We start from the raw sequence: 27,859 nt of genomic DNA on the forward strand, positions 1-27,859 counted from the left end.
GTGTTCATGTGGCCTGAGACTGTCCCTCAAAGTGTGGCTCAGCCAAAGGGCTGCTGTTCAGACACTTGGCTGGAGGATCTCAGGAGCAGAGTAGATGGGAGCCTCCCCAGGGGAGAGCCCCCGTTCGGGCTGGTGATGCGACCCTGCCCCTCTCCTCCCCACACTGGGATCTCACAGCATTGTCCCCTCAGCGCTGCTCTTCCCCTCAGGCCCACTCAGGGGCTTGGACCCTGCCTGGCCTCTCCTCTGCTTTCAATAACATTACTTTCTTCCAACACCACACACAGTGCTTTCTACGCACTAACTCACCCAGTCCTCGCAACAGCCCTACGAAGGACACACTTCTGTTACTCTCAGTCTATAGGTGAGAATAAGGCCCTATTAAAATGGCCTGAACTGGACCCACATGGAATGGATAAAGGGAAGATTCCCTTTCCCACCTTCTATTTAGGACTGGCAAGGATGTTTCTGGAGGGATCAACATATTCAGTAAAAAACAGGTCATTCATAATTTCAACACACTCAGCAGTAACTCTGAGCGACCGTATTTTTCTAGTCAACAGGCTACGCAGAGGGACAGGGATCAAGGGGTCCCCACTCGGTCTCTCACAGACAGATCTCCCTGGAGATCTGAGACAGACCAGGTCTGTCTAGAGGGCTCCTTATCTGAAAGGCCGGGGCAGCACCTCCGATGAGAAAAGCACTTTGGTCCAAGCACGGGAAGCTCACCTCGGCCTGAAGGCTTTCGAGGCGGACGATGTGCTGGCTGGTTGAAGAGTTTTTCGCACGGAAGTCTTCTCTGAGGGCGTGGACTTGCATGGAGAGTTGTCTCTCAACTTCTGATGCCTGTAAACAGAAGAGACCTGAGCGCTGACTCAGAGGGTGTGCAGAGGCCGTCTGTTTGGATCTCTGCCTTCCATTTCTCAAGCACCTCTGTTCTGTAAGGAGTGCTAGACGACACGCCCGTTGCCTACCCGGTCCCTTTGCTCTCTCACTGCCCAGACAAGACTAACCCCCGTCCCCACCTCTGTCACGCACGACGTCCAAGACCACTTCGCGGCTCAGAGGAAACGGGCCTAGAAAATACTAAGTTCTCCGATGTTAGTTATCATCATTGTGGCTCTGCACACAGCAGAGGCTCAGCAAACACCTACTGAATTGAGAAGTCTCAGTGTTTTACATGGAAGAATGAGACGCCTTCCTTAGAAACGCCTTTAGTTCTCCCATCCGCTGCCTCGGTGGGGCGCAGGCAGATCAGCTGTCTGTACCCCTCACTTCCACCCAACATGGGCACAATTAAAATACCCTGCCATGTCTGTTTGGATTTTTGCTGTTCATTCCTCAAGGACCTTATTTTTTTTTTTTTTTTTTGCAACTTTCAATTCTCTGGGGAGTGCTGGCTGTGGTGCTCAGTTCCCACCCTAAATCCTAAATCCATTTATTCCCTAATGCTGAAACACAGCCAGCACCAAACACCTCGTGGTGTCAGCACCTTCTCTTGAACATGCTCAGGAGGGTACTTTGAAACAAAGCTCCCTTGGAAAGACCCGAACTTAGTCGTCCTCCTGGCCCAGCCCCCGCCCAGGAGCGCCCAGGACCCTGCCCTGGGGAGGAGAGCCACGGGACAGGGTAAGAAACCGCCTCAGTGCTTTTCTGAGGCCAAACGGGGTCAGTAAGCTTTATGGGTTCCCAGGGGAGATCACGGTGTGCCGAAATGGTTAGAAAAGGTTTTTGGAGGAGGTGGGATGGTAATAATGTTGAAATGGTAGGCTAGCTGTTTAATGAGGCTCTCACAGTAATGGTTACATGTTCAATAGTTGCTTTTATCTTCAAGTGTTATACAATCAATTGTCCATCTTTTTTTTTTTTTTTTTTGGTCCCATAGATTCAACAAATGTGGCCCCCTGCCCCCAGACTACAGAGCCACAAGAATCTTAAACTACAGTGCTGATTTCGAAAGTTACAGGACACACAACAAAAGAAAACCAAACCATCTCTTTTTCCTCCTTATTCTAAATTTAATTTTAAACACCACCACAGCTTGCTTTAGACTTCTTAATCACTGAGAAACATTAGTCATTTTTGCCTAAAAATAACATGAGTATTATTTCCTTAGCACTTACTATGTGCCAAGAACTGTACTAAATGCTTAAAATGCATTATCTCAACTGTCACAACCAACGTAGGGCCTATCACCCTCAATGTACTGCCAAGGGAACAGGCTCAGGGTAGTGAAGGAATGCGCCCCACCACTCAGTAAATGACAGCATCAGAGCGGTAAACTTTGGGCTGTCTTACCCCTGAATTATGACTGTACTATTGCTTTCTTTTACAGTATCTGGAAATAGTTTTTCCTATTTCTGTTGCTTACTATTGAAACAAACTTTATGAGTCCAATTTAGCAGGGCATTTTTTTTTTCTTTTCTTCCTTTTTTTTTTTTTTAATACTAAGCAATTTAAGACTCTTGAAATTTCTTCAAATAGAATTTAGGGCCCATAAGGAAAATTTCCTCTCATAAATGCTGCAGTTTGATTGCCTCTACTGAATTCAGTTGACTATCAGGGTTTCAAATACGCTTAGATTTGCAAAGCACTGGGTAATTCAGGCCGCTGACCTCATTCCCAGCATCACCACCTTGACAAGAATCATGAGACAGCCGAGCCACAGAGATGCACTGAGGGCTATGAATCTAGCCCAGGTGGTATCAGAAATGCTCCTGGAGATGTCTCCTCTCAAAGCGATCTTCCTAGAAATAAAATTGGTCTCTTCCCTCCAGGAAGCCTGAGTCCAGAGTCTGAGCTCCTAACCACTAAGTTACAAAGTCTCCTTTAAATGTCTGACTCCTCAGATGTGCCTAAGGAGGTAAAAGGCTTTTAACCTACATCTCTCGTTTGAATCTCCCAACAGCCCTAAAAGCAGTAAGTCGCTGGCCTTGTCCTGCAGACAAGGCGATGGAGGCTGAGAGGGAGTGGCCCTGTCCAGTGGTGGAGGGGACGGATCAACTAGAGGTTCAAGTCTAACATCTGCCAGGAGCTAACGCACCTTCCAAAGTACAGTAGCTCCTTCTTTTCCAGAGATGGAAACCGGCTCAGATATTTAGACCTGACTAACAGGATGAATGGTAGCAATTCTGCACACAAATGAAGTAATAATCTCTGAAGTTTGTATGTAACTCTAATATTCTAAATGCTCTCTGAACAAAGTGTCAGGAAGGCTACAAAGCCAGTTTTAGTTCCATAGTGACTTTCAGAGCTTCTCTGAAGTTCTTCAAGTAGCAGAGTTAGCCGGAGAGACAGAGGTCTTCCTGAAGGGACCCACGCGACTCCTGAGATAACGGGTGGGATGTTGGAAAGAAAAAAAACTTAAGGGTCAGATGGTGAGGGTTAGAGTCCCTGTCCTACCACAGATGGTGCACAAGTTACACGAGTCATTTAACCTGAGCCTCACTTTCTCAGATTGTAAACACATTCCTCCTTCACATTGTAATCCAGAAAGGGCAGGTATTAAAGGAATACCCACTTCCTTACTTCTTACACAGGACGTTGTGGGATTGAGTCGAATCATTGAGGTTTTGGGAAATAAAGAAAGGAAAGAAACACCACACTGCTACAAATTTAGGGCGACCATGGGAAATAGGAAAAGACCCAAGGATCAGTTGTTTGTTTGCTCTTTTAAAACTGAGGTGCTGAGAACGCGCTGTGCACGTTACAGGGGGCTGTCACACGCACAGTCCGCTTGTGGGGTCTGCGCTGAGAACGACCTGCTAAGTGACTCAGCCAACATCATGAAGGTGATGGGTCAGGCTAAGAAATACAGGGAAATACAGAAATATCTGGCAGCCATACCTTCCCGTTCTGCTCTCCTGGTGCCCTTTCAAAGATAAGCTATCCAAGAGTCAGCAAATATCCAGGAGCCAGACCTCTCTTGGAGATAAAAAGTTTTGCTACTTCTAGGTTTAGGGCAGCCGTCATGGCCTCGGGACCTTTTTTTGGTGGCGGTGGTGGAGGAGGGTGGTGATATTAGGATGACGCATTCTGCAAGTAGAAAATGGCAGGCCTGGGACTTAGAGTTTACTTCTCAAAGTGATGCGTTTTGGCTCCTGCGCCTGGTTAAGCAGCCAGTGACGCCTGTGGCAAAAAACTGGCAAAGAACGACACCTACAATCACAGGTAAATATAAAAAAGACGATATGATTTTAGTTTAGGTATCGTTCTTCTTAAACTCTTACTTGTTCTTCCCCCTCTAACAAGAGTAACAAATATTTAGAGTAAAAAAAATTAAAGGGAACCAAGGGACTGAAATGAAAGTTTAAGCCCCCACTCATCCTTGATCATCAGTACCGCTCTCCACTGTGCATCTAATATCATTCACATTAGGGACACTTCTTGTCAGTCTGTGTAGAAATTTTCTATTATCTGTCTAAACTATTACTAAAATTTTGGCCTTGCAAATATAGTATTTTAACATCTTTCCATGTCAATGTGAAGATCTACTTAACTCTTTCTAACAACTGTCTGGTACTTAGTTATATGACTCAACTTTATGAGCGTTCATAGAGTGTTTCAATTCTTTGCTACTATAAACACTGCTGTAAAAAAAACATCCTTGCTCACCCATCTTTGTGCTTGTGGGAGAATATCCTGCAAGTGCACGAATCCCTGTAAGTGGAATTGCTGGGTAAAAGGATATGCAGTTTCACTCCGACAGGTACTGCCAAACTGTCCCCTCAAAATGCTGCGTCAAACTTACTGTCCCCGCCACCGACAGAGCACAAACATGCCTGCTTCCTTGCCACCCCCGGGTATTATGAAATGTTTTAATCTTTAGATGATTACTTCTAATATTCTCAAAAACCTGTCTTTTATTTTCACTGCATACAGATTGGATGATAAAGAAACCAAGACATTCAAGAAATAGCTCTAGTTCTGTTAAAGAATGCTGAGAAGTTTAGCACTTATAGATAGTTCTTGAACTCTCTGAAATGAATTCTTTTTATAATCTGAGTGCTTGGGTCATTACTATTTAATTAATCCTCAAATTGGCAAAACAAACTGACAGTGTGTTCCCTCTCCCCGCTACGCTTGACTTGGTCAGAGTACCATCTAGGACAGATTACTTTCTCTCCACTGAGCAGAGCTGTTCCATGATTACGCTTCCTATTGACATGATTAATAACATATGAGCATTTCGCCAAACTGGAACATTTTAAATTTGTTTAAAATGGCCAAAGCAGAACTGTTAACTTTAAACTTTCTTGTTAAACGGAAGCAAGGAGATTGCATTAGTTACACATGAGCATCCATTTAACTTATTTGTCAAAAGGAAAAAAAAATGAACCAATTAACTTAGAAATTACAGTAGGAGAGAGCTACTATTTTAACACTCTGCCTGATTTTCTGAGTTTTGCTTGAAGAGAGAAATACACAATCTTTTTTCTGCCGGGGCATGATAAGTAACTGGCACCTGCCTGCGATGAGGGTCCGTGAGATTGACAATGAGGGTGATGGTAACCTCTATAAAGGTGGGTCACATATTGGGCATCTAGTATGTGCTTTATCCTCTTGTAAGCATTTCACATTTATTATCTCACTTAATCTTTACAATAACCTAAAGAAATAGGTGGTCTAACTTTCCCCATTTGCAGATGAGGATATCAAGAGTCAGTCATTTCCCCAAGTCACACTGGGGCTGGCAAGTGCTGGAGCTGGGATCCTCCCAGATCTGCGGCTCTCACCCTCATACTCTCAGCCTCAATGCGTCACACTCCCTTCCCATCCCCCTCTGCTCCCTCTCAGAAATCCTTATTAAAATGGAAGTGACATCAGAGCAACAACCTTGAATTTATTCTAATGTAAGACAAAGGGTGAATTATTTAAAGCTATTTGTAACTTATTAAGGTTGAAAACTGTTTCTTTAGGATACTCATGTTCAAATAATTACATTTATTTTCAATTTATTTTTCAATTTTCAGTTTCTGCAACAGAACCCCATTGCAGAATACTAGCACGTTTTTAAAAATATTGTTAATATTTTGTTGATCTCTCCCATCCTTCTACGTGTTTGTGTATGTGTGTGTATAATTGCTCATGATCATATTACTCGCATAGATTTTTCTCTTTTTTCACTTAGCATTGTATCAGAACACTTCCATGTTATTTATTATTATGCTTCTTAATCTTCACTTTAAACGACTGCGTAATATTCCATCGAGTAGATATGTTATAATTTCCTTTATCACTCCCTTGTTGTTAGGCACCTGGAATTTTCCCATATTTTGCACTGAGGTGGTGGTAGCAGAACTTTACGTGAGTAAAAGTGGAATGGACAACCTTACTGTGTCAGAAAGGTAGATGACTATACTTTTATAGAACCAAAAATGGATTTATGATAAGCCTTTGCATAGCTGGAAAATCCAACTAACCAGAAGTCTGTATTTTCCTTATTTTCAAGGTTTTATTGTTAAAAACTTTCAAATTTGGTCATGGGTGCCATGAGGCTATTGACAGCATGCTACATGATAAGTCTCCTTTTTACTATCTTGATTATTTATAGTAATAAAAGTGACAGCCATCTACTGGATGATAAATAAATGCAAAAATATATAATAGTCTTTTTGTTCTCACTAGGTTTCAGTATGCCAATTCCTCCCAAAGCCTTTCAGGAATAAAACTCAGAAGTAAAGTTTGTCATGTATTTACATTTTCCTTTATTTTTTAATTAAAAAGAATTTGGGGGAGGGAGGTAATTAGGTTTACTTATTTATTTATTTTTAGAGGTACTGGGGACTGAATCCAGGACCCTGTGCGTGCTAAGCATGCATTCTACCTTTTGAGCTATTCCCTCCCCAGCTATAATTTCCTTAATGTATGAATATAGTTAAGATTTTCACCAATACTTTTCCAAAAAGAAGGCTTCATTTCTGATAATATGGTGGGCTAGGTTATCTGGACTGAACTTCCTACTGAAAACAGCTGAAAATACTGGATAAAAGTACCCAGTGGGGAGGTATAGCTCAGTGGTAGAGTGCCTGTTTAGCATGCTCAAGGTCCTGGGTTCATTCCCCAGCACCTCCATTAAAAAGCAAATAAATAAAACTAATTACCTCCCCTCCCTAAAAATAATTTTAAAAATAAAATTAAAAAAAATTTAAAGGATTTTCTTTGTGGAAAAAGAAGTTACAAACAAGGAAAGATGGAAGGCTAGCATGAACTCTGTGCTACTGGATTAGAATTGGAGATATCAGTATGAACCTGTGGTTTTTAATATATATACAAATGGACAGAATGAGAAATAATTTAGATGTCTGTTACGTGTGTTAGCATATATACACTTATTTCCTGCTCTGTCTTCTGAGAGGGCCTAAATGTAATGACATCCTAGTGCTCACATCTTGGTTTCTAAACACCAATCTCTGACAAATGAAGCTAAGCTCTTTGGAGAAATGGCTCATTCCAGGGTTGGGGAAGGAAAAATTCAAGATGAGCCTGGAACATCTTGCGATACCAGAGAGAAAGTATATGCTCAAAAAAAAAAAAAAAAAATGGCAGTATACTGAATGGACACAGGAATCAACCTGAAGGAGCTCCCAGTGGCGAAGGCTGGGACCATTTGATCAATAAAACAAATAACGATAGTAGTGAATTATAATGCATAGAATAAGATAAATACTCTTGAGCCCACAGTGATAAATAACTGGACAAATTAATTAATGGGGGGAAAAGAGACAGCTCTTCCTGACAGAAGAATTCCAATTAAAAAAATGTAGAAGGAATGATGGAAACAGAAGATCACCATTAGGCAAGCATCACAGTCATAACAGTTGCAGGCAAGAGCCAGAGGATGGGTGCTAACAAATGGGGGCAAAAGTTTGATGAGAAACAGGATATTTACATAGTCTCAAAGGCTATCTCCCCATAAGACTTACTAACTACAAAGAGGAAAAGAGTAACTTCACAGTGGAGAGACCTGGCAGATTCCACCTTTGCCAAGCGATGAAAGTTAGTGCCACCAGTAAAAACTGTGTCCTCAACGCGGCACACTGAGAAGGGCACAGCTGCACTTCTGGGCTATTGTCACAGAACTGCACATGATACATGTCTTAAGGAAGAACGAAGTGTACAGCTGCGTGACCCTGAGGAAATTATACAACCACTGCACCTCAGTTTCCTCATCGAAAAAACGGTGATTAAAAGAGCTACCTTAACAGTTATGCCAGCATTAAAATTCGATAATATGATAAAATGTTTAGCACAGACTAAATACATAGTATGTTATAGCTATTATTGTTGTTTACGATCAAGTGAAAACTCTAAATAGAATGCTGACATTTGTTCAAAGGGAAAGACGCAATTTGAAGGCTGAAACCTCCAAGACTCTCTGGTTCTCTCCCCTGATCTGGCAGCTGACGAAACTAACGTGTGAGCGAAAGTAAGTGTCCTGTCTCAGCTCACCTAAGCTGCTGAGTGCTCGACTCTCACTTTCTGTGTCTTTCCATTTTACTACCATTTTTCCCTTTTAGACAAAAACAAATAGCCACGAACGGGGTGATTTTGGGGGATGACAAAACTCACCCCCTGGAATGAGGAAAGTCTGACGCCACTAGCCATGTGTATTACTCATGGGAGGGAGTGCCTGTTTATGTGAGATATGTGAAAAGCGGCCCTTTGACATTTAGGAGGTGCACGCCCACTAGATAGAGGCCATGTCTAATTTTGTTTTATTTCAACTAGCTTTAAAGTTGGAGCACAGTAAGTTTTATTACCATCTGTTTAATCGTTGTCACAAACGTAATCCCTCAGTATCAAAGACCAGTAACTCTGACAGCACAGGCTTTTTAATTGAAAAAGAAAAAAGGACAAATGTTAATCTGCTCTTGTTTCTGGAGGAGGACCATTATTTTATTTCAGATCCCTACTTTCAGTTAAATAAAAAACATTTCAGAAGAAGTCAGAGAGAGTTGATTTTTTAATTTTTATTTTTAAATGTTCTATGAGGACTCATACAATAAGATCGGCCCCAGATACTGCCAGTATACTGTATTCACAATCAGAGCTTTTGATTCAGTTGGTCTTTTTTTTTTTTTTTTTCTAAACCAAAATGACACAGTCCTCTGCGTTAACTTGGTGGCCTGGCACTTCCCACTGATTCCAACACGGATGGAACACTTGCTTTCTATGCTTTTAATTGAGGCTACAGAGATGAGTAAGACTCAGTTCCTGTGGGAAAACTGTCTTCCACACTCAAGCTCTGAAAAGAACATGGTCTTTCTTCTCCACCAGCTACTGCATCGTGTAACGTCAGGCAAAACCGCACAACCATTTGTGCCTTAGTTTCCTCACTTGTAAGAGGACAGAGTGGGAGCCACCTCACAAGGCTGTCGTGAGGATGAAATAAATTAAGCCACGTAAAGTGCGTAGGAGGGTGTCTGGTACACAGCAAGCTCTGTATGTACCGCTGCTGCCCTGCTGCTGTCGTCATCCTCATCACTTTCTGTGCTAGTTCTAACAACCCAGACTGACAATCTGATGGTTAAGTCATCAGGCACAGAAAAGCCTAGAAGATTAAATGTAAAAGAGGGCAGATCTTAAAGAGCCTAAGAAGACGCGGCACAGAGGTTGAGGCAGAGATCGACAGCCCTTCCCTGGGGCAGAGCTGCAGACAATGTGGGCACTCTCTTCTGTCCACGGATGGTGGCGTGGTGATAACAGAAGCCCTGAGTGGTCTCGGTGGGTAAACAGGGGAGTGGACATGGAAATGCAGACAAGCTAAAAGAATTACGATCTGCAAAACTGAGGAACTGCACTGTCTACAAGAACACGTCTATCTTGGAACAGGCCTCCCTGTTCCCTCGGGGTTGGAAAATACTGTGAGCGCTGCTGACTTCCCGGAATGCGAAATGTTTCTGCTTTAAAAAGATTACATGGAGATACTTGGAAAAGAAACTGAGAACCTTCTCATAATAAACAGGAAGGCTGAGAGGGAAGATAGATACTCTGAATGGCATTCTACTTGACAAATGTTACCTTAGGTCTGTGGTGGGAATGGGCTGAAGTAAACACTTAGGGGGTCTTCACTGGGAGACAAACAGCGTCATAGTGACACACTCGGGGTTCCCTCAGAAAAAATGACTGTCATGTCTAATCCTAATCAAGAAAGTTCTAGTATTTTTAATGCTTTTTACTGCTTTTGGTAACTTGGCTCACTAGGGTGGACTCATTGAGACCTTAAAAGAAGGTTAAAAAGTATCAAATGTTCCTGTGTGGAGCTGGGGAAGGGTTAAGGAAAACTTACTTTCCAAACTAGTGGTCGCTTTCTTCTTCCCAGCACCATAAAAACAAAACTATTAACCAACTTACGCCTTCTTCTTTTCCCCCTGAACGTGCCTCTATGATTTTGCTTATGGTGTGCTCCCTTTTGGGAATCTTTCTCCTTGAAAATTTTCACCTGATAAACCCTTCATCCTAACAGCCCGGTTCAGAGGTGACCCCTAGGTTGCTCTTACTGTCTCCTAGGGTAAGATGACTACATCATTTTCAGCCCTGAAATACTCTGCTTTGCGTATTACACACTCTAGTGTGTTTCTGTGCTTATCACACAGTCTGCTCTGTTCATTTGTTCACATGTCTGTTTTTTTCTCTCATATTGTGAAGGACTTAAGGACAGGAATTGTATCTCATATTCATCTTTGCCTAAAAATGTACACCACACACAGCAGGTACTCAAATGTTCAGTGTATGAGATAAAATCTGAACACTGCGTGAATACTTCTTGAGATAGTCAACCTGAGACTGCAGAAAACAGAAGTGGGATTAAGCTAAACCCCAGGAGTGTCCCTTTAGCAAAGTTCCAACAGGATCATCAGGTAATTAATGAGATAATTCCCTTTGATTTAAATAGCCTATCCCCAGAAAAGGGCACTAGTTCCTCCTACAGGTCATCACCATGACTCGAGCGGATTTACTCCTGCTTTGATGTAAATTACCCATGACTGATCTGCGGATTTGCAGCTTGGTGCTTCTACCTGTACCTTCACTATGCTTTTGTGTGTGGAGTCTTACACACTCAGAACCCACAACTTCCTTCCCTGTGCCTTCTATAAACCTCACAGAACCCCCTTCTTTTATAAGGTCCTTATTGTTGGAGTGGAAATAGATTTAGGTGAAACCCTTTTTGGAGCTTGTCATTAAATAGGCACCCCCAAAAGTAAATGTGGGAGTAGGCTTTAAATTCAGATTGCTTTTATCCCAGAAGTGAGGCTCGTGTTCTGTTGGTTTGGGTTGAATGCAGCAAAATGAATCTGAGGGAAACGAAGATAATGAATATTCATTAAGCATTTTCTACGTCCAAGCACTGCTCCAGGTAATACAAGGTATTTCATTTTATCTTAACAATGCGATGGGATACGTCCTGTTAGCCCATTTAATTGGTGAAGAAAGTGAAGCTGAAAGAGATTAAGTCACACAGAGGTCACTTAACTAGCAAATGATAGAGCTACTATTCAAACGCAGGTTTGATCCAAAAGCCAATGAAAATGCCACCACACAACCACACCCAAGGGACAAGACTCCTCATGCTCACCTCTGGTTAGGTATAGCAGCAAAAACCAGACATCCAGTGGGCACTTGAGTGTTTCAAGACCACCTCTGGAATTCCTCTCCAGCTCTGCCCTCCTCTCTGACTTCAGGCTCCTCTGTCTAACTGCCTACCCCGCACGCCTCAAACTCAACGTGTAGGAAAACCGACCTCCTGACCCTAGAACCTCTACCCAAACGTGCTTCTTCTGCGTCTTCCCATCCTCAGGGGGTGGCAATTCCACTCCTAGGAGTTTCAGGCTCAGACACAGGAATTATCCCAGACTCCTTTTTTCCCCCCTCTACCCATATCTGGTCCATCTACAAATCCTATGGGCTGTACCTTTGAAATTTACCTCTGAGGGTTGTTATGAGCATGAATGAGTTGATATTTATAAACAGTTAGAACAGTGCCTGGCATGTATAATAAGCACTCTGAGTATTTATGAAGCAAAAGGAATAGCCAGCATCCCACCGCCACTCTCCATCCCCACTCTCCCCACCTAGTTCCGGCCAGCTTCAGCGCTCACTGGGACTACTGACGGCACTAAGTCATCACCTAAGTGGTCTCCCTGCTTCCAGCCTTGCCCTCCTACAGCCTACTCGCCAAGCAGCAGAGCAATCCTTTGAAAACCCAAGTCATATCAGGTCACTGCTCAAAACCATGTAGACCTTTTCCATCTTGCACAGAATAAAACAAAATAAAGCCCTTCTGGCTTCCAAGGCTCTATAAGACTCCTTCCTCCATCGACCTTCATCTCGGAGCTCTTCTTCCATCCACTGCCCCCTCTTTGTTCTACTCATCCTGGCCTTCCTGCTGTCCTCAGCCCCACCAAGCTCACTCTCCATCACGATCTGTGCCTCTGCCGTCCCTCTTCCTGGAACGCCCTTCCCTGAGGTATTCCCAAGGCCTGTTCCTTCACACATCAGGTCTCTTCCCGATGCCACCTCATCAGAGGGGCCTCCTTTGTTCACCTGGTCCCTGCCTGTGTCAATCTCTAGTCCCTCACTGTTTGGTTCTAATGTAGAGCACTTATGGCACCCGACACTTAGCGCTTTGTTAATGGAGTTAATTGCCTCTCTCTCTGCCCTGATGTCAGTTCCAAAAGGGCCGGGCCTTAGTTTCATTTGCCCATGTTTCATAACCCCAGTATGCAAAACTACGCATGCAGTAGACAAGGTAGTTGAATACAGGGAAAACATGTATATAATCACTCGTTGTAAACGTACAGTTGTCTGTAATATACTCCTAAAATGTTACAGAGAACAAAACAAATTCGATAAAATGCCCATATTACAGAACAAGTTCAGTTTTCAGCAGGAAAATTTTATTTTTAGATCTTAAGGATTTTATTTTTAAATTTTTTCTTTCATTTTAGTAAAACTGACAGAAGACAAGTCAAGCCAATTTTACCTCTGCACCTAATTACTTATCAATAGTCACAAAAATATCTATAAATTAGATATAAAGGCTTTTCCCTGCTCAGATTTACCTTATCTGTTATGTCCATTTTGCAAAAAATGTTCAAACAGAATTCAAGCATAATGATATTTCCTTATAGAGGAAAGTCCACGGCAAGATTTTTTTCTTAAAAATATCTCCTACTAAATGTTCAAACATGGAAATGGGAACTAGCAGGGTTTAGATTTTGGAGACAGCAGCTAAGTGGTTGGGTAATCTCCCAGTGGGACATTCTACCAGCAAATTTGGGCATTCGTTGTTGAAAAAACTCCTCACGTCTTGCCTCACTAAGATTATATACTATCGGATGGTTGTCATGGAAATAGCAGTGATGCTGACAAGGATAAGCCCCAGAGGGTTTACTACTGGGTACAGAATTATTTTCTGTGAAGTCACTGGGGAAGCAACACAGATATGTGGGGATCAAAAGCTGGAAGGACTTAAGTGGGGGAAGGCAGGGGTGCCCAAACTCTTCCTCCAAATCAGAGTCTATCCATCCCTGACCCTTCTAATACCTACAGCTTGATCACCTAAGTTCTGAGTCTCTTTAAATCCTACATCCTCCGCAGAGCCTTCCCTAATAAACCTGAGCTCTCAGTCTCTCGATTCTTATTTTAAAAAATGGCCATCATATCATAATTTAATTATCTAAGGATGGTGTCCTGAGTGGTTCCCCAGCTGCAAGCTGAAATACAGGGTTCCTGAGTGCTCACCCTGCACCAGAGCTAAGCTCACGTGACTTACTTCCTTCAGTCCTCATAATGATACCTGTTGAGCAGGTATTATTAACCCACTACTTAGATGTGGAAACTCAACCTTGGAGAGGATAAGTGACTTTCCCAATATAACCAGTTATTTCCCCCAATCACTAGTGTTTGACTGTAGACTCCTCAAGAAAAGGGTGGCTCACCTCTTGCCACATCTCCAGTATTCAGAAAGGGCTTGGTTTACAATGGGCAATCAGTTGACAAAAAATCGCTTAAAGAAAAATCAACAATAAAAAAAGAAACAAAAGAATTACATTTGATGTAATCAAGTAGGAAGGCAGAGTCTGCTGGTGTTTTTTTTTTTTTTTTTTTTTTTTTTTTTTTTGGTTTAAGAAATCAAATATACTGAAAGACCTCTAACAATGTCCATTTTCTATTTTGAAAAAAAAAATTAAAGCTATAACTATGGGGGGATGGGTGTAGCTCAGTGGTACAGCACATGCTTAGCATGAATGAGTTCTGGGTTCAATCCCCAGTACCTCCACTTAAAAAAAAAAGGCTTTAACTGTGAACATACTGGTGTTTGGTCATGATCAGTTCTGAGGTATGTTGCAAGTCATTTGTTACTACGAACAAAGTAATGAAGTAAATATTTCATTACTTTAAAAAGTTTCAATAGTAACAAATGCAAAAGGTTCAGTTGCTACATTTCCTTGAATGGGAGAGAAAAGGTATAGTGAGAGCTAGCCCTCTGAGCAAACTGAACAAGTGTCTTGATGGAAAAAAGGTTAACCACTGGCTTAAGGAAGAAGCACTGGGGCAGGGATGACCTGTCACCAGATTCCATTCCTAACTGGGTGAACACAGCGATTCATGTAAGCAATCTGCTCTCTGTCCTCAGGCCTCCAAACACATGGGACAACTCTACCCACAGCCAGACCACCCCTCAGGAGCAATTAGATGTTACTTTGTGTTCTGAGTTGGCATCTGTTCTATTTTCTTGTTCCTCCAAGGATGGCGAGGGAGCAAGAGGAGCTTAGCACTTCTGGAAACTGGTTACTGGCTTTGTGAAAATGACACCAGTAAGCTTTGATTCAGATGTCTCCTTCTGAGAAAAATGGAAGGTCAAAGGATGACTCTCTTTTTAAAAATTCAGATTAAAAAACAGAAATGTATTATGTAAATAAACCAGGCTACAAATAAATGGCTTTATGACTGTAAACAAAGTAAGGCGTTCCCAAGTTAATATGCACTTCTCAGGAAGAGTTAAGAGATTAAAAGCATATCTCAATCTCTCAGCTGTTAAGCACTATTCTATTTAAACTTTCTTCTGTTTCCTTTCTGTCAGTCAACTCCCATGTCTATCTGGGATGCCATGATGGAAATTATTAACTGCAACCTTATAAGCCTGAAAATTCTTGGGAGCAGGGAAGCTTAAAAAGATAGAAATGAAAATATGGGCACATTCAGAAAGAGGCTCATTTAAACGTCAGAATAGTAATCCAAACCAAAAAGAATCCAAATAACCTGTCACCTCAGACCTCTTAGGTGGAAGAGAAAGTGCTCTATAAATCAAAATGATCATTCATTAATAAACCTAGCATACTAAGGAAGAGCAAAAGTACAAAAGGCAACAATTGCAAATAGTGTGGCAACCCAATACTATTTCAACATACAATTATTGAATATCTACCATAGGCGAGGCGAAATGTGAGGCATTGATTAAGATGCAGCCCTGCATTCAAGGAGGGACCTGGAACAGGTAAATGAACAAACTGGGGATCACATTTGCTAAAGTGAAAACAGTAACACAGAGGTACATCTATTAAAATATTGGGAGGTGGGGGGTATAGCTCAGTGGTAGAGCATGTGCTTGCCATGCACTAGGTCCTGGGTTCAATCCCCAGTGTCTCTGTTAAATAAATAAACTTAATTACCTCCCCCCCTCCATTAAAAAACATAAAAAACAAAACAAATAAGACATTGCATTGATAGAGCTTAAGTTCTAGAAAGTGAATCCTTGAATAAAGCACACTGAATCAATGTCTTTATTTATACATTTGATCATGGTTAATTAATATTTCTATATAATGAGAAGCAATAGTTCTAAGCTTTCCAGCAAATCAGCCATAATTACTATACAAACACAAATAAAAATAAATAATAAAAAGCCCCAAATGAACGGGCATTAGGCAGCATGAAAGAAATACATTTCCAGATGAACTTCAGAAAAAAACAGGACTGACGCTCCCAGTACAAGGAAATTGCTTACTGATTCTATAGTTTGCTTCCACATTGTACACAGTGTAGCTAGTTTACACTACAGAAGAATTAAACGAGAATAAAGTCTATCCTTCTGACTGTGGAGTAAATTCATATAAATCCTGAAATCATCTTCCATGGTTACACCTTCTGATCCATTAATTTTACTGCTAGGAATCTATCCTCAGAAATAATCAGAGAAGCTATCAAAGCTTTAGGTACCCAGCAATTCTGTGTGTATATCCTACAGAAACATGTGTTTATGTCAACCAAAATAGATGTCCAAGACTGTTTACAACAGCATTGTTTGCTAACAGCTAAAACCTATAAGCAGCCATTACTAGTACAGGGCATGTTATATATTCACACAATGGAATACAATACACCAAGGCAAATGAATTACCTAAGCTACATGTGTCAACATGGATGAACTATATAAAAACAAAACGTTAAGCAAAAGAAGTCAGACACAAAATAATTCACACAGTATGATTCCATTTACACAGAAGTCCAAAACGAAACAGTATTACTTATGGATACATACTTAGCAAGTAAAACTCACTATAAAGTAAAGGACTGATTACCATAAAAGTCTGGATAGTAGTTCCTCTGGAAGAAGGGGGTTGTGCTTGTGGAGGGGCTTCTAAGACCCTCAGTTAAGCCATGCTGACTCCTGACCACCAGCAATGGTGAGATAATAAATAAAAAGTTTGCTGATCCCTCCATCCTTGAAAGAAATTAGCATGTGAAGCTAAATTCCAGTTAAGGAGTTTCTTGGATGATCTTATATGCATAAAGTCACATGTCATGGCCTCTCTAGGGGTCAACTGCCTAGCACCAGAAGCTTCTGGGTAAGTCCGGCACTCACCCAGGGGAAGGAGACCCACTACCAGACTGCAGCTCTCAAACTCCTTAGTGTTTAGCTAATTTTAGTATCACAATTTTCATTAAAAATAAGTCCAGTCATGCCTTGACTGTATTCTGCATGTTCCCAAACCTGTACTCATTAAAGGACAATTCTTGGTTTGTCATTTCTACAGACAGCAGATCTTATCCTTTATATCTGAAGTCTTCCTAATTTCATTTTTTAGAGATAAAGTATAATTTATATCAGTCTAAAACTAATACTGGTTCATTTTCTAAGATCAGAACACTAAGTTACATGGACCAAACAATATAACTCTAGTAAACAACAGGAAGTTACATGTGAAAGACACGCTATTTTCATCAAAATGCTCAATGACCACAAAAGACGAGAAACTGTGTTCCAGTATTTGCTGGGGGTGAAAACAGAATCTTTCAGAAGTTAGTGCCTGAGAACTCCACAGATTACTTGTCTTGTTAAAAGTGGGAAAACACAACTGAATAATGGAGGATCTCACATCATCATCATAAGTGTACATCTTTGAAAAATTATGCTCTACACTGGAATTTGACACAACTTTGTAAAATGATTATAAATCAATAAAAATGTTAAAAAAAAAAAAGTAAGTGCACATCTTCCAGCCAGAAATGCTTGACCTGAACCCATGAAGTTTTAATATAAAACGCCCAGTTAATAAGAAATGCCAGGGAACAGAAGAATGAGCTAAACGGCACCATGAAGAGGCAACCAGACAAATTCAGAAGCTGGAACTTCCTACAAGACAGTTGGCCCGGTTTTTCCAGCATGTCAATGAAAAACGGGAATTGTACTAGAATAAATAACACATAAGGGGCCAGACGTAACGCAACAGACATAACGCAGGGTCCTGGACTGGATCCTGATTTGCAAACCAAGACTAAAGGGAATCTTTGGTGGTCAACTGGGGAAATTTGAATATGGGTTTGAAATGAGAATAACAGAAAATTACTGGAGTAAAAAGGTAGAGGCCACTAATTTAAAAAGCAGGTGACAAAACAGTATATGCAGCATATGATATAATTTTAGTTTTAAAAAAATCATAGAGGTATTTACACCTCATCAGGAAAACAGAGCAGATCATTACTACCAGTCCCTTCCTTGGGCTTAGCTATTCCCTTAATGAGGGCTTGAAATTCTAATCATGGAGCTACATTAACGATAATCTACATTTCCTCTCCTTGTTTCAAGCTCAGCCTACTGGGTATACAGCTATTATTTGCAAGGGTATGTTCTATTTCTCAAGTAGCTTAAGAAATATTAATTCAAAAGAAGGTTACTATGTATCAGCAACAAAAAAATTCTGTGGTCAAAAAAGTTTGAGGCACACTGGCTCAAATAGGTTTCTTTAAGACTTAACAAAAACTTTCAGTGTACTAATATACACTGCAAATCTCTGAGAAAGGAATATAATATTAAATGTTTCCTGGACTGCCTTGATCCTGAGATACATTTTCTTGGTATTGATGCTATAATGGTACATTTTGAGGGAAAGCTACTGTAAACACTTTGGAAAATTTTAAATAGATCTACATTTCAATTCAGGGTCCCTCTGATGGCAAACGCGTTAAAAATAAAAAAGAACACTTAGTTATAATAATGACAATGTTAGAAACTGTGTTCTACAGAATGAAGCTGGGAGCTCTTTGTCCTGTCTACTGAAGGGAAAAAACAAAACAGTGCTAACCTTTAGGTAAAATTACAGCTACCGCAATTCAGAGCACAGAGCAGAATACTGCCCTGGGGCTTCCATGGCACAATCTGTTCATACCTGTTATGATATTAACTTATCTACCCTTAAATGACTTAGAGCAGATCCACTTTGGGCCTCTGACCACAGCATTAAGAGCCATGATTCTAAGGCCTCACATCTCCAGATCAGGGCCGATGTGTGCTTAGGACGCCCTGTTAGGGCCTCTTCACTGGCTTCTCGGCTTGTGACCCCTTTTTACCAGCCTTTGTCCTAAGTCAGCTGGCCGCCCTCTGACTTGACTCCTTGGTGGCCTGTAACTATGGGATCTGAACAGCTAGGTTCCTGGCCAGTCTTGTCGCACTGCTGTCCATTTCATAAAACAGCACATTTGCTTGCTATTTTCAGTATCCATCTTTCAACGGGGGTGGGGGGGGCCAGTGCTCAGATAGGTGACTGACAATGGACCTTTGAAACATTTGGTAAAGCTAATGAAACAGAAGTGTCTGAAAGGTAGAGAGCAAAACACAGAATTAGAGATGCATTCTCATTAATTAAAACTCTAGTGAAAATGAGGCTTGGGGACACTACCAATCTGGTATTCCTAGTAAAGCCGCAGTTCCAGATATTGATAGAGCCACATTCCGGTTCCAGACCCTTGACCAAGTTGACAGTCATGACCCCCGTGGTCAGACACCACAAGAAAAACAGCCACTTGAACAGCTAGCCTTCCAAAACAGCCAATTTCCTGGATGAACTGAGTCAGTAACAGCTTATTGGTAACGGTAAGGCGGAGTGACACTGATACCCACCAATGCCTCTATTAAAACTCTGTCCCATTTGGGAACACGACTGTCAACATTTTAGTGCTTCTGAACCTGGACCTTCCTGCTGTTCGCCTATCTTTACTATAATTGCAAATTAAGAGTAAACAGATCCATTATTTAGGAATGATGGTGTTAAGTGATGTTAGCCTCTGTCTCGGAAGAAAATAACTAAACTAGTCCTACGGGGACCAAAGATATTTTGGATACTTACTACACTATGCCCAAGAGAAAATTCGGGGGCATAAATTGTTCCACAAGGAACGTCGTATTTTCAACAATGCCTGAGGAATGCAAATTGGATTTTTAAAGATCTCTAAGAAGTCTGAGGAAAAAGAGCCATGATAGAACGCAGAAGGTGACAACAGTATGACAGGTGGTGCAGGCAAGACCTAGCTTGTAATAATCAGCAATGCTGAGCATGTTTTCATGTGGCGATTGGCTGTGACATGGAGTAAGCAGGGCCAGGGTGTTTGCTTAGCTGGGGCTTGTGCCCAGGCGGTCATGGAGGACCCGGCAGCCGCTAGAGCAGATCTCTCTCCACCCTGCCTCAGGGGCAAGGCAGTATCTGGGGTCTTCACAAGTGGAGTCAAGCCTTCCCGCTCCTCTCCTGTTAGTCCCAGCGAGCCTCCAACCAGCCCAGGGGGCTCGTCTCCCCGCGCAGGTCCCCAGGACTGGGGGGCCCAACCTGTGGCTCTCACTGCTCATTCCCCAGGGCAGGTGTCTACCCATGTATTCTCCCTGCTGCTCTGAGTCCCCTCCCAGGGGCACAGGTCCTAACCCGACAGCTTTCCTTCCCTTCCTACCCGAGTACGTGTGTATCTTTCTTAAAGCCTTGGTCATATTGGAGTCCTTCTGCCAGTTTCCAGTTAGTTTCCAGTGAGAATTGTTCCACCTATTTAAGGATTTTTGGTGTGCCTGTGGGGGAAGGTGAGCTCCACGTCCTGTTACTCTGCCATCTTGATCACTTTTTCTTCCCCAACATACCTTTTAAGGCTAATTTGTTCAAATTAGGATCCACACACGGCATTTGGCTCTTACGACACAAGTCTCTTTTAATCTTGAATAAATTCCCACTCTGTATCTTTCAGTTTTCTATGAAATTGAAGAGACCCAGCCAGTCCACTTTCTGGATTTGTCTAACTGACTCCTTATGAAATCAATTAACCTGTTCCTCTAACCTAGGGTTGGCCTCTTTTCTCTAAGGTCCAGAAAGCAAATATTTTAGGCTTTGTGGGCCACATCCTATCTCTGTCACATATTCTCTTTTGTTTCTTGGTTTATTTTTATTTTGTTCTAACAGTTCTTTAAAAATGTAAAAACTATTCTTAGCTCAAGGGCTATTGGCTGGATTTGGCCTGAGGGCTAGAATTTGCTCCTGCTCAAACCCCTGTATTTTCCCTAAACTGAAAGTCAATCTAAAAGCCTTGAATAGACTCAGATTAAACAGTTTTCACAGAACACTTCACAGGTGGTTCTGTTTACCTCGTGCTGCATCCCAACAAGAAACACATCATGCCTGGTTAGCCCACTTCCGGTGATGCCGAGATAGGTCCCTGAGCTGAGTCACCCCCTCTGCTGTAAAGCTGCATTTTTCTCCTTGAAATAACCAAATAATCTGTGGGGTGATACTTCCAGTTTCCCTTTTACCTTTCACCTAAAGATTTTTATCACCTGTGCACGATTTTTGCCTGAATCAGCTATCTTATCAGGATCTGAAATGGTGACTCCCTAATTATACCATTACTACTACAAATAGAGTCGGCATTCTCCCATAAAGAAGAGCACACCCTCACTGCCTAGAGTTAGTCAGTTACCTGTAAAAAAAAAAAAAAAACCCCAAAACCAAAAAGAAAAGTTGCTCCTGGAAAAATGCTCAATTATTCCCTTTCATCAGTATTTAGAGTAAGGAGTCGTTATTAGGGTAATTTTTAAGGGGGAGGGTATAGCTCAAGTGGTAGAGCACATGCTTAGCACACACAAGGTCCTGGGTTCTAATCCCCAGTCCCTCCTCTAAAAGTAAATAAACCTAATTACCTCCCCCCACCTGCCAAAATAAAATAACTAAATAATACAATAATAAATTTAAAAAAATTTAGAGTAATTTTTAACAGACAACTGTGGAGTGGGGAGAATCTTCTATTTTCTGAGGATCATTATGGACCCATGGAATTTTACATATTCATGTGTATCAACCGCAGCTATTATTCTGCCTAACACGCCAACTGTCTCAACTTTAACCAGCAGGAGTCCCTTCCAACTGCCTTCTGAGTCCTTTTGACACAACTCCGTTCGCTTGTTTGCTTGAATCTCAAATACACACGTAATTATTCCATTCGATTTTTAACGCTTTCTTGCTTCTAGCACAAAATGATGTCTCAGGCTCACTCTGTTAAGTTTCTACACCAGGCTTGGAATTAGACGTTTCTCCCAGGAGCCCCGGTTCCTTTTAGTGGGGAATGATACTTAGGAAGTAAAATCTGTGCGTTAGGGATACTCATTGCTACCAATATTTCATTGCTTCTAGGCCCTCTGCAGACAGAGCTGGGGGGAAAAATTCATGATGAACTGCACTTGTCTTATATGTTCTGATTTGGGCTTGTCTATCTATCTTAACCTTTTGGATTCATTATTTTTATATTGACCTCTTGGCCTCATTATTCTTCACAGCTGTCCCTCATATCCATCCTCTTTTTATACCACACTTGCTGTAACTACTAAAGCATCTTGTTAAATACTGGGGTGCTACTATTTTTGTCCCTGGGTTGTACAATATTGCATGACTTTTACCATGAATCTCATTAAACAAAAATGAAGGGATACTGCCATTAAAATAATGTGTATCAACCCTTACCTGCTGACCACTCATTTTATAATGCCACATCTGTTATTTACCTATGAGAATAGTCAGATTAATTTGAAAAAGAACTCAAATTTTGTTTTCCATACCATCATCAAGTTTTATAACCCTTTGAGCATTAGGGCACTGTGATTGGCACTGGAGACACAAACAAGTCAAGGCCGGCTATAGCATGAGTTGCAGCACTACACACAACACAGCTTTCTAAGCCAGGAAGTACGCTAAGGACTTTATAAACAGTTCCCACTCCAAACAACCCTGCAAGGAGTACAGTATGATTCTGGTTGTGTTTTTAATAATCCCTATTTTTTTTCCACATGAGAAAAATGTGCAACTGCAAATTCTCTGAACCTCAATCAACACAGCTAGTCATCAACAGAACCAAAATAAACCCAGGTTCTTCCAGCACCAAAACCTGACTCCATCTCACTGTGCCACACACTGCCTCCTAGAAGGAGTGATGATGGAAGAAATGTGCCCTGACTTCAGCAAAGCTTAAGGTTTTTGCTTTCATTCCACACAACCTCCTTTCAGACACCGACTGTGCCACTTGGGTGGGAGAAACGCTTCTCTGAGAGGTTCCTCCAATGGCTTGGTGTCATTCTAATAGGGTATTCCAGAGACTCCATTTTACTCAATGCCTTTACTGATGAAAGAATTAAGATACTTGTAACACTGGCTGCTGATACTAAAGTAGGCAAGAACAGCTGTTAGAATAGTAATTCTCCCTCTTGGCCACAGATTATAAACACCTGCTTGGCTTTTAAAGAGTCCTGATGTGAAGGTCACATCCCAGAGCAGTTCATCATCCCAGGAATCAGTATTCAGTGCAAAGGCCGCCCAGGTGATTCTTAGGTGTGCTCAGGGATGAGAATTACTGCTTTAGAAGACACGAATAACATTTGCTAAGCGACTTTGGTAAATTGAGGATGGGGAAGAGAAGAAGGTTCCAATCCAAAAAAAGGTGAAGCCAAATGAAATGGGTAGATAGAAACAGCATTTTGAAGTCAGTAAGGAGTAAGTATGGAGAGGTGTTTCCAAGAATCCATACAGTTTCCATTCCAAGGCAGTCTGAACAGAGGAGAGCCTGCTTCAGGTAACTTAGAAACCTGTATGGCTTCAAAGCCCATACTCTCAAGTCACGAATTGAGTGCCTATTATGGGCCAAATGCATTTGTTTCTAAACAACTTTATGAGGTAGGTCTCTATTTTACAGAAGATGTATAAAAAGATAGCTTATATTTATTTCTAAAAAAAAGTCATCTGGACCAGTAGCTCCCAACCCTTGGATCCTTGGGGGACACTTAATTGCTATCATAAGAGTGTACATTTATGTACACACTTAAGCACTGCCTACAGACAAATCCATCATGTCATTAAATGCTGGTTTGATTATACAATATAAATCCTTCCAGAACTATTACTAAATCCCTAAAGTAATTTTTATTCTTTAATCAACCTGCAGATACTAAAATAACATCTAGTAACATGTGAGAGTATACAATATATTTTTTCAATATTAAAAAGGGGTTCCTCTTGTGTTGAAACTAGAACTCTCAGACATTGCTGGTGGGAATGTAAAATGATACAAGCCTCTTTGGAAAGCAGTTTGGCAGTTTCTTAAAAAGTTACACAGAGATATACCAAACAGCAATTCCACTCAAGAGAAATGAAACATGTCCACACAAAGGCTTCTACATGAATCAAGTTCATGTTCACAGCAGCATTATTCATAACAATAGAAAACTAGAAACAATCTAAATGCCCATCAACTGGTGAATGGATGAACCAAATACACTACATCCACACAACAGAATATTATTCAGCAATAAAAAAGAACTACTGATATGTGCTACAGTGTAAGTGGACCTCGTGAACATTACGCTAAATGAAAGAAGCCAGACACAAAAAACCTACCTGTTGTCTGATTCTATTTATATAAAATATCCAGGAAAGGTAAATCAATACAGATCGAAAGCAGATCAGTGTTTGCCTGGGGCTGAGGGTGAGGGGAAGGCATAGACTGCAAAAGGACACAAGGGAACTTGGGTGGGGGGAGCTACAAAAATGTTCTAAAACTAGATCACAGTGATGGTGGCACAATTCTATAAATTTGCTAAAAATAACTGAATTTGTACACTTACAATGGGCGAATTTTATAAAGGGTAAATTATACCTCAATAAGGCTGTTCAAAAATAACATAGATGGTCACTGGGTAAGATTTTTAAAAGAGGGAGTCATCACACCAAAAGACCAGTGATACAGACCATAGTGAAGGAATTCAGCAAGAGTAAGTGTACATTATAGGAAGTAAAATATTAATTTTCTGGGTGGGTAAAACTTTTGGTAAATGGTTGTATTTATACAACCTATACACCTGAAGTACAAAACTGAGTAATATACGCTTATTTGACTTGTAAATGCCGTCTTACACTCACCCTATTTCAGACAAGGTGCTCAGTCCTCTGTAGGAGGTGCCCTAGTGTGCAGCTCTTGACTCAACAGTCAAGGGCATGAATTAACCATAACAGATGGCAGAATGTAAGTGACAAAAGAAAGGTACTAAAGTGCTCCTGATGATCAGTAGAAGGAGAGGTGAAAACAGGTGGGGAAAGTACAGCAGAGGCCCCACGAAGGAAGTGGCCTTTGGGCCTGGGGAAAATTCCAACAAGTGGCAACAGGAAAAGACCATGTGAGGTAGGAAAGCACAAGGCATTCTCAGGAAAGACGCTCATCTGGGTGAAGCATAGGGCCCAAACAGAGAGACAGTGGCAGATAAGGCTGGAAATGTGCTAGGTCCACCGAGTACAGGGCTTTGAATGCCACACCAAGGAGCTTCAACTTGGTCGGCAAAGGGGAGTCCCCCTGAAGACAATGAGTTGTTCAGAACTTCCACGGAAGAAGGAAATCTGACAATGGGAAAAAATGAAGGGGCAGAGCATAAAGGCAGGGAGATACGTGGGTGCTTACTGCAGAAAGTTCAGACAGCCTCAACAAGGGATGTGGTGGTGCAAAGAGAAAGGAGGGGGCAGACTCTGCCTCTCTGGTCCTCGGAAGGAGGGGCGGTTCATGCTGAATTACAGCTCATCTCTGGAGGGCTTCTGCTTCATCAGTTTCCTTAATGCTCTTAGGATCTGTCTGTCCCTTCCAGTTAAAGTCCACAACTGACAACTTTGGCAGTTTGTGTTTCAGAAGACACATTTTTTTCATTCATTTTGTTTTTTCCCCAATAAAAGGATTCTATTTGGCAAATAAATCCCTTTCACTTTAAAGAAGTGTTGTTACATGTTACATTTCTGCCAGTTCTTAAATAGGATGTTAATTTTGAAAAGACTGGCATCAATCCTCTGCTATGTTCAACTTCAATCTAGTTTTTGAGGGATAAGTCAAATATTTAAATAGACTGCAGTGCTTTGAGTTGACTTTATTTATTTATTTATTATTTATTTTTGAGTTGACTTTAAATATGCTCTTCACAGAGCTCCAGTTAAACACTAAAGTTCCTCTTTAACATATATTATAAAAAAGCCAGCTTTTTAAGTCTACAGACTGCATAAAGCAAAACACTACTGCTTAGGTAGAGAATTGTTTTTACTGCAAAGATTTTAAGCTCTGTTTTTTTTTGTTTGTTTGTTTTTTTACAGACTTTTTATAACACACATGTTCATAAACCACAGCTTTACTTGCTCTGTGACCTTAGATGAGTCACATCCTCTTAAGGTCTTAGTTGTTTCCTCAACTGTGAGATCAAAGAGTCAGACGGTAAAAGGTATGTAACATGGGTTAAGCCTGACCTTCAAAATTGTACTGTGAAGGGGATTCTCACCATCTTAAACCATTATGTTAGAAACCTAAAGTCAAATTGATAATGACCTACTCTTTCGGTCTTCAGAACAAATCAATAAGCCTTTTCTGGATGCTGCCGTGTGTGGCACTCCACTCAGCATTGTTGGGATAAAAATCAGTTAAAGACACAGTCCCTGCCTCCATACTGTCTAAAGCCCAGCAGAAGAGCAATCATCACCACGCGGGATATTAAATGGCAATGAAACTTAGACCTCAGGCTTTATCATTTAGATAAACTGAGTTTGACAAAGAGCATCCCCAGATGTCCCTAACCTTTGAGGACAAAGTCAAAGATAATGCTTATATTCCATGGGCAGCCCTCCCTACAGGAGGCTGGATGCAGGTCTGTGTGGAGCATGATGAGCTGGACGTAGCACAGCAGGTCTCTATTCACAGTTAATAATTTGTCCGCTTTACTTCTGTGAAATAATTACGCAATAAAGACCTTCAGTGGTGGAGTATATCCAAGATTCAGTTAACACCTCGTTTCCTTAATTTATATAACAGAAAACATGGAATTGATATCTGTTACTTAGATCTTATCATTAATAGAGAGGGAAAGCCATATGCTAAAATACCTCTGACATCATAGTTACGTCTTGCCTGTACTGTGAGCCTAACCACAACAGTGTCACAGGAGAAGGAGTAACTGGTATCCATAGCAACATCACCAGACTGGGACCATGTAAAAAGCTGTTACCTAGCAACTGATGACGAGAGGTGTGTGTAAGGGGAATTCTTCCACTTCTGCAAATGATAAACATACAGCACTGAATGAGACTAATAATACCAGGGCAGTGTGGAAAATCTGACTTATCTGTAGAGAGTTAGGAATGTCAGGCTTGTAAAATCTTAGTACTACGCTGCATAATTTTAAACAGGAAAAGCACATAAACACCTCCTCACTGCCTACGCCGTCAGTAGTGTGCAGGGAAAGTACCTTCCACGCCATGACTGGAATGGAAAGCAAATTTCGTTGTGGCACCAGTCATCTCAACCTCTATTTCTCATTACACTGAAGCAATGAATTACCGTGAGAGGAGAAACCACCCCTGGTCTCAGAGAAGGATGGAACTGTTCTGCATGTAAAGAAGGCAGCATTACAAAGCTACCAGACTCCCAATATACCACATAATGTGAGAATGTCTCCCTTAAGATTTTCTTTTTCATTAGAGATCACGTATATGTATATGAACACTTGGAGTAAAAGAACCATCCAGTTCAATCCCCTTGTTTTACTGACACAGAAACTGAGACCCAGAATGAGGATTTATTTTAGGTCAGAAAGTTAGTGGCAGAGCGTGCACTAGAACTGAGGTCTTCTGTTTTCCAGGCCAGTTCTTTCCATTAAAATATGATGCCATTTCCCCCCCTCATGTTTAAACAGGAATGTCTTTTGGACTTTATGGGAATGAGAAACAAGCCACTGAGATCTTAGGACTAATCTGTTGTAACAGTTAGTGTTATCCTACCTAATATAAACATCAATGTGTCTATCCTAAGGCAATCTGAAAAACATCCTTTTTTTTTTTTTTTTCATTCTGGGAATTCTGGATCAGATTATAGCTTCAAAGGAATTTGACCAAATCTGTGATTACTGGAGACATTACCTGAATACAAGAAGACCAACAGCTTCTCTATTTGGAGCAAAATGGTATAATACATGTACAAAAAGGTGGTCCTGCCACAACTTTGTCTGCTATCCTACTCAGAACTGGTGGGATGTCAGCAATCC

The 27,859-nt window shown here is 41.2% G+C and overlaps 1 protein-coding gene, 1 long non-coding RNA gene and 1 other non-coding gene across 7 annotated transcripts in view; 2 read left to right on the forward strand and 1 right to left on the reverse strand.

Moving 5' to 3' along the window:
• The window catches only part of BICDL1 (BICD family like cargo adaptor 1), a 66,537-nt gene that overhangs the window by 23,604 nt on the left and 15,074 nt on the right, over nucleotides 1-27,859 (reverse strand). For all 5 annotated transcript variants that reach the window (XM_014566021.2, XM_014566022.2, XM_006192695.3 and 2 more), the window contains exon 3: nucleotides 730-846. In XM_014566021.2, coding sequence (XP_014421507.2) covers nucleotides 730-846 — 117 coding nt within the window. The remainder of the gene's footprint in view (nucleotides 1-729; nucleotides 847-27,859) is intronic.
• Nucleotides 7,722-26,294, forward strand: LOC116660895. The gene is made up of 3 exons (XR_004316536.1): nucleotides 7,722-7,945; nucleotides 23,494-23,498; nucleotides 26,285-26,294. It is a non-coding gene; the product is annotated as an uncharacterized LOC116660895 (long non-coding RNA).
• TRNAG-GCC lies at nucleotides 15,584-15,655 on the forward strand. The gene has a single exon. It is a non-coding gene; the product is annotated as a tRNA-Gly (tRNA).

This window comes from Camelus ferus, chromosome 32, assembly GCF_009834535.1.
Source record: "Camelus ferus isolate YT-003-E chromosome 32, BCGSAC_Cfer_1.0, whole genome shotgun sequence".
In the NCBI taxonomy this organism is placed as follows: Eukaryota; Metazoa; Chordata; class Mammalia; order Artiodactyla; family Camelidae; genus Camelus; species Camelus ferus.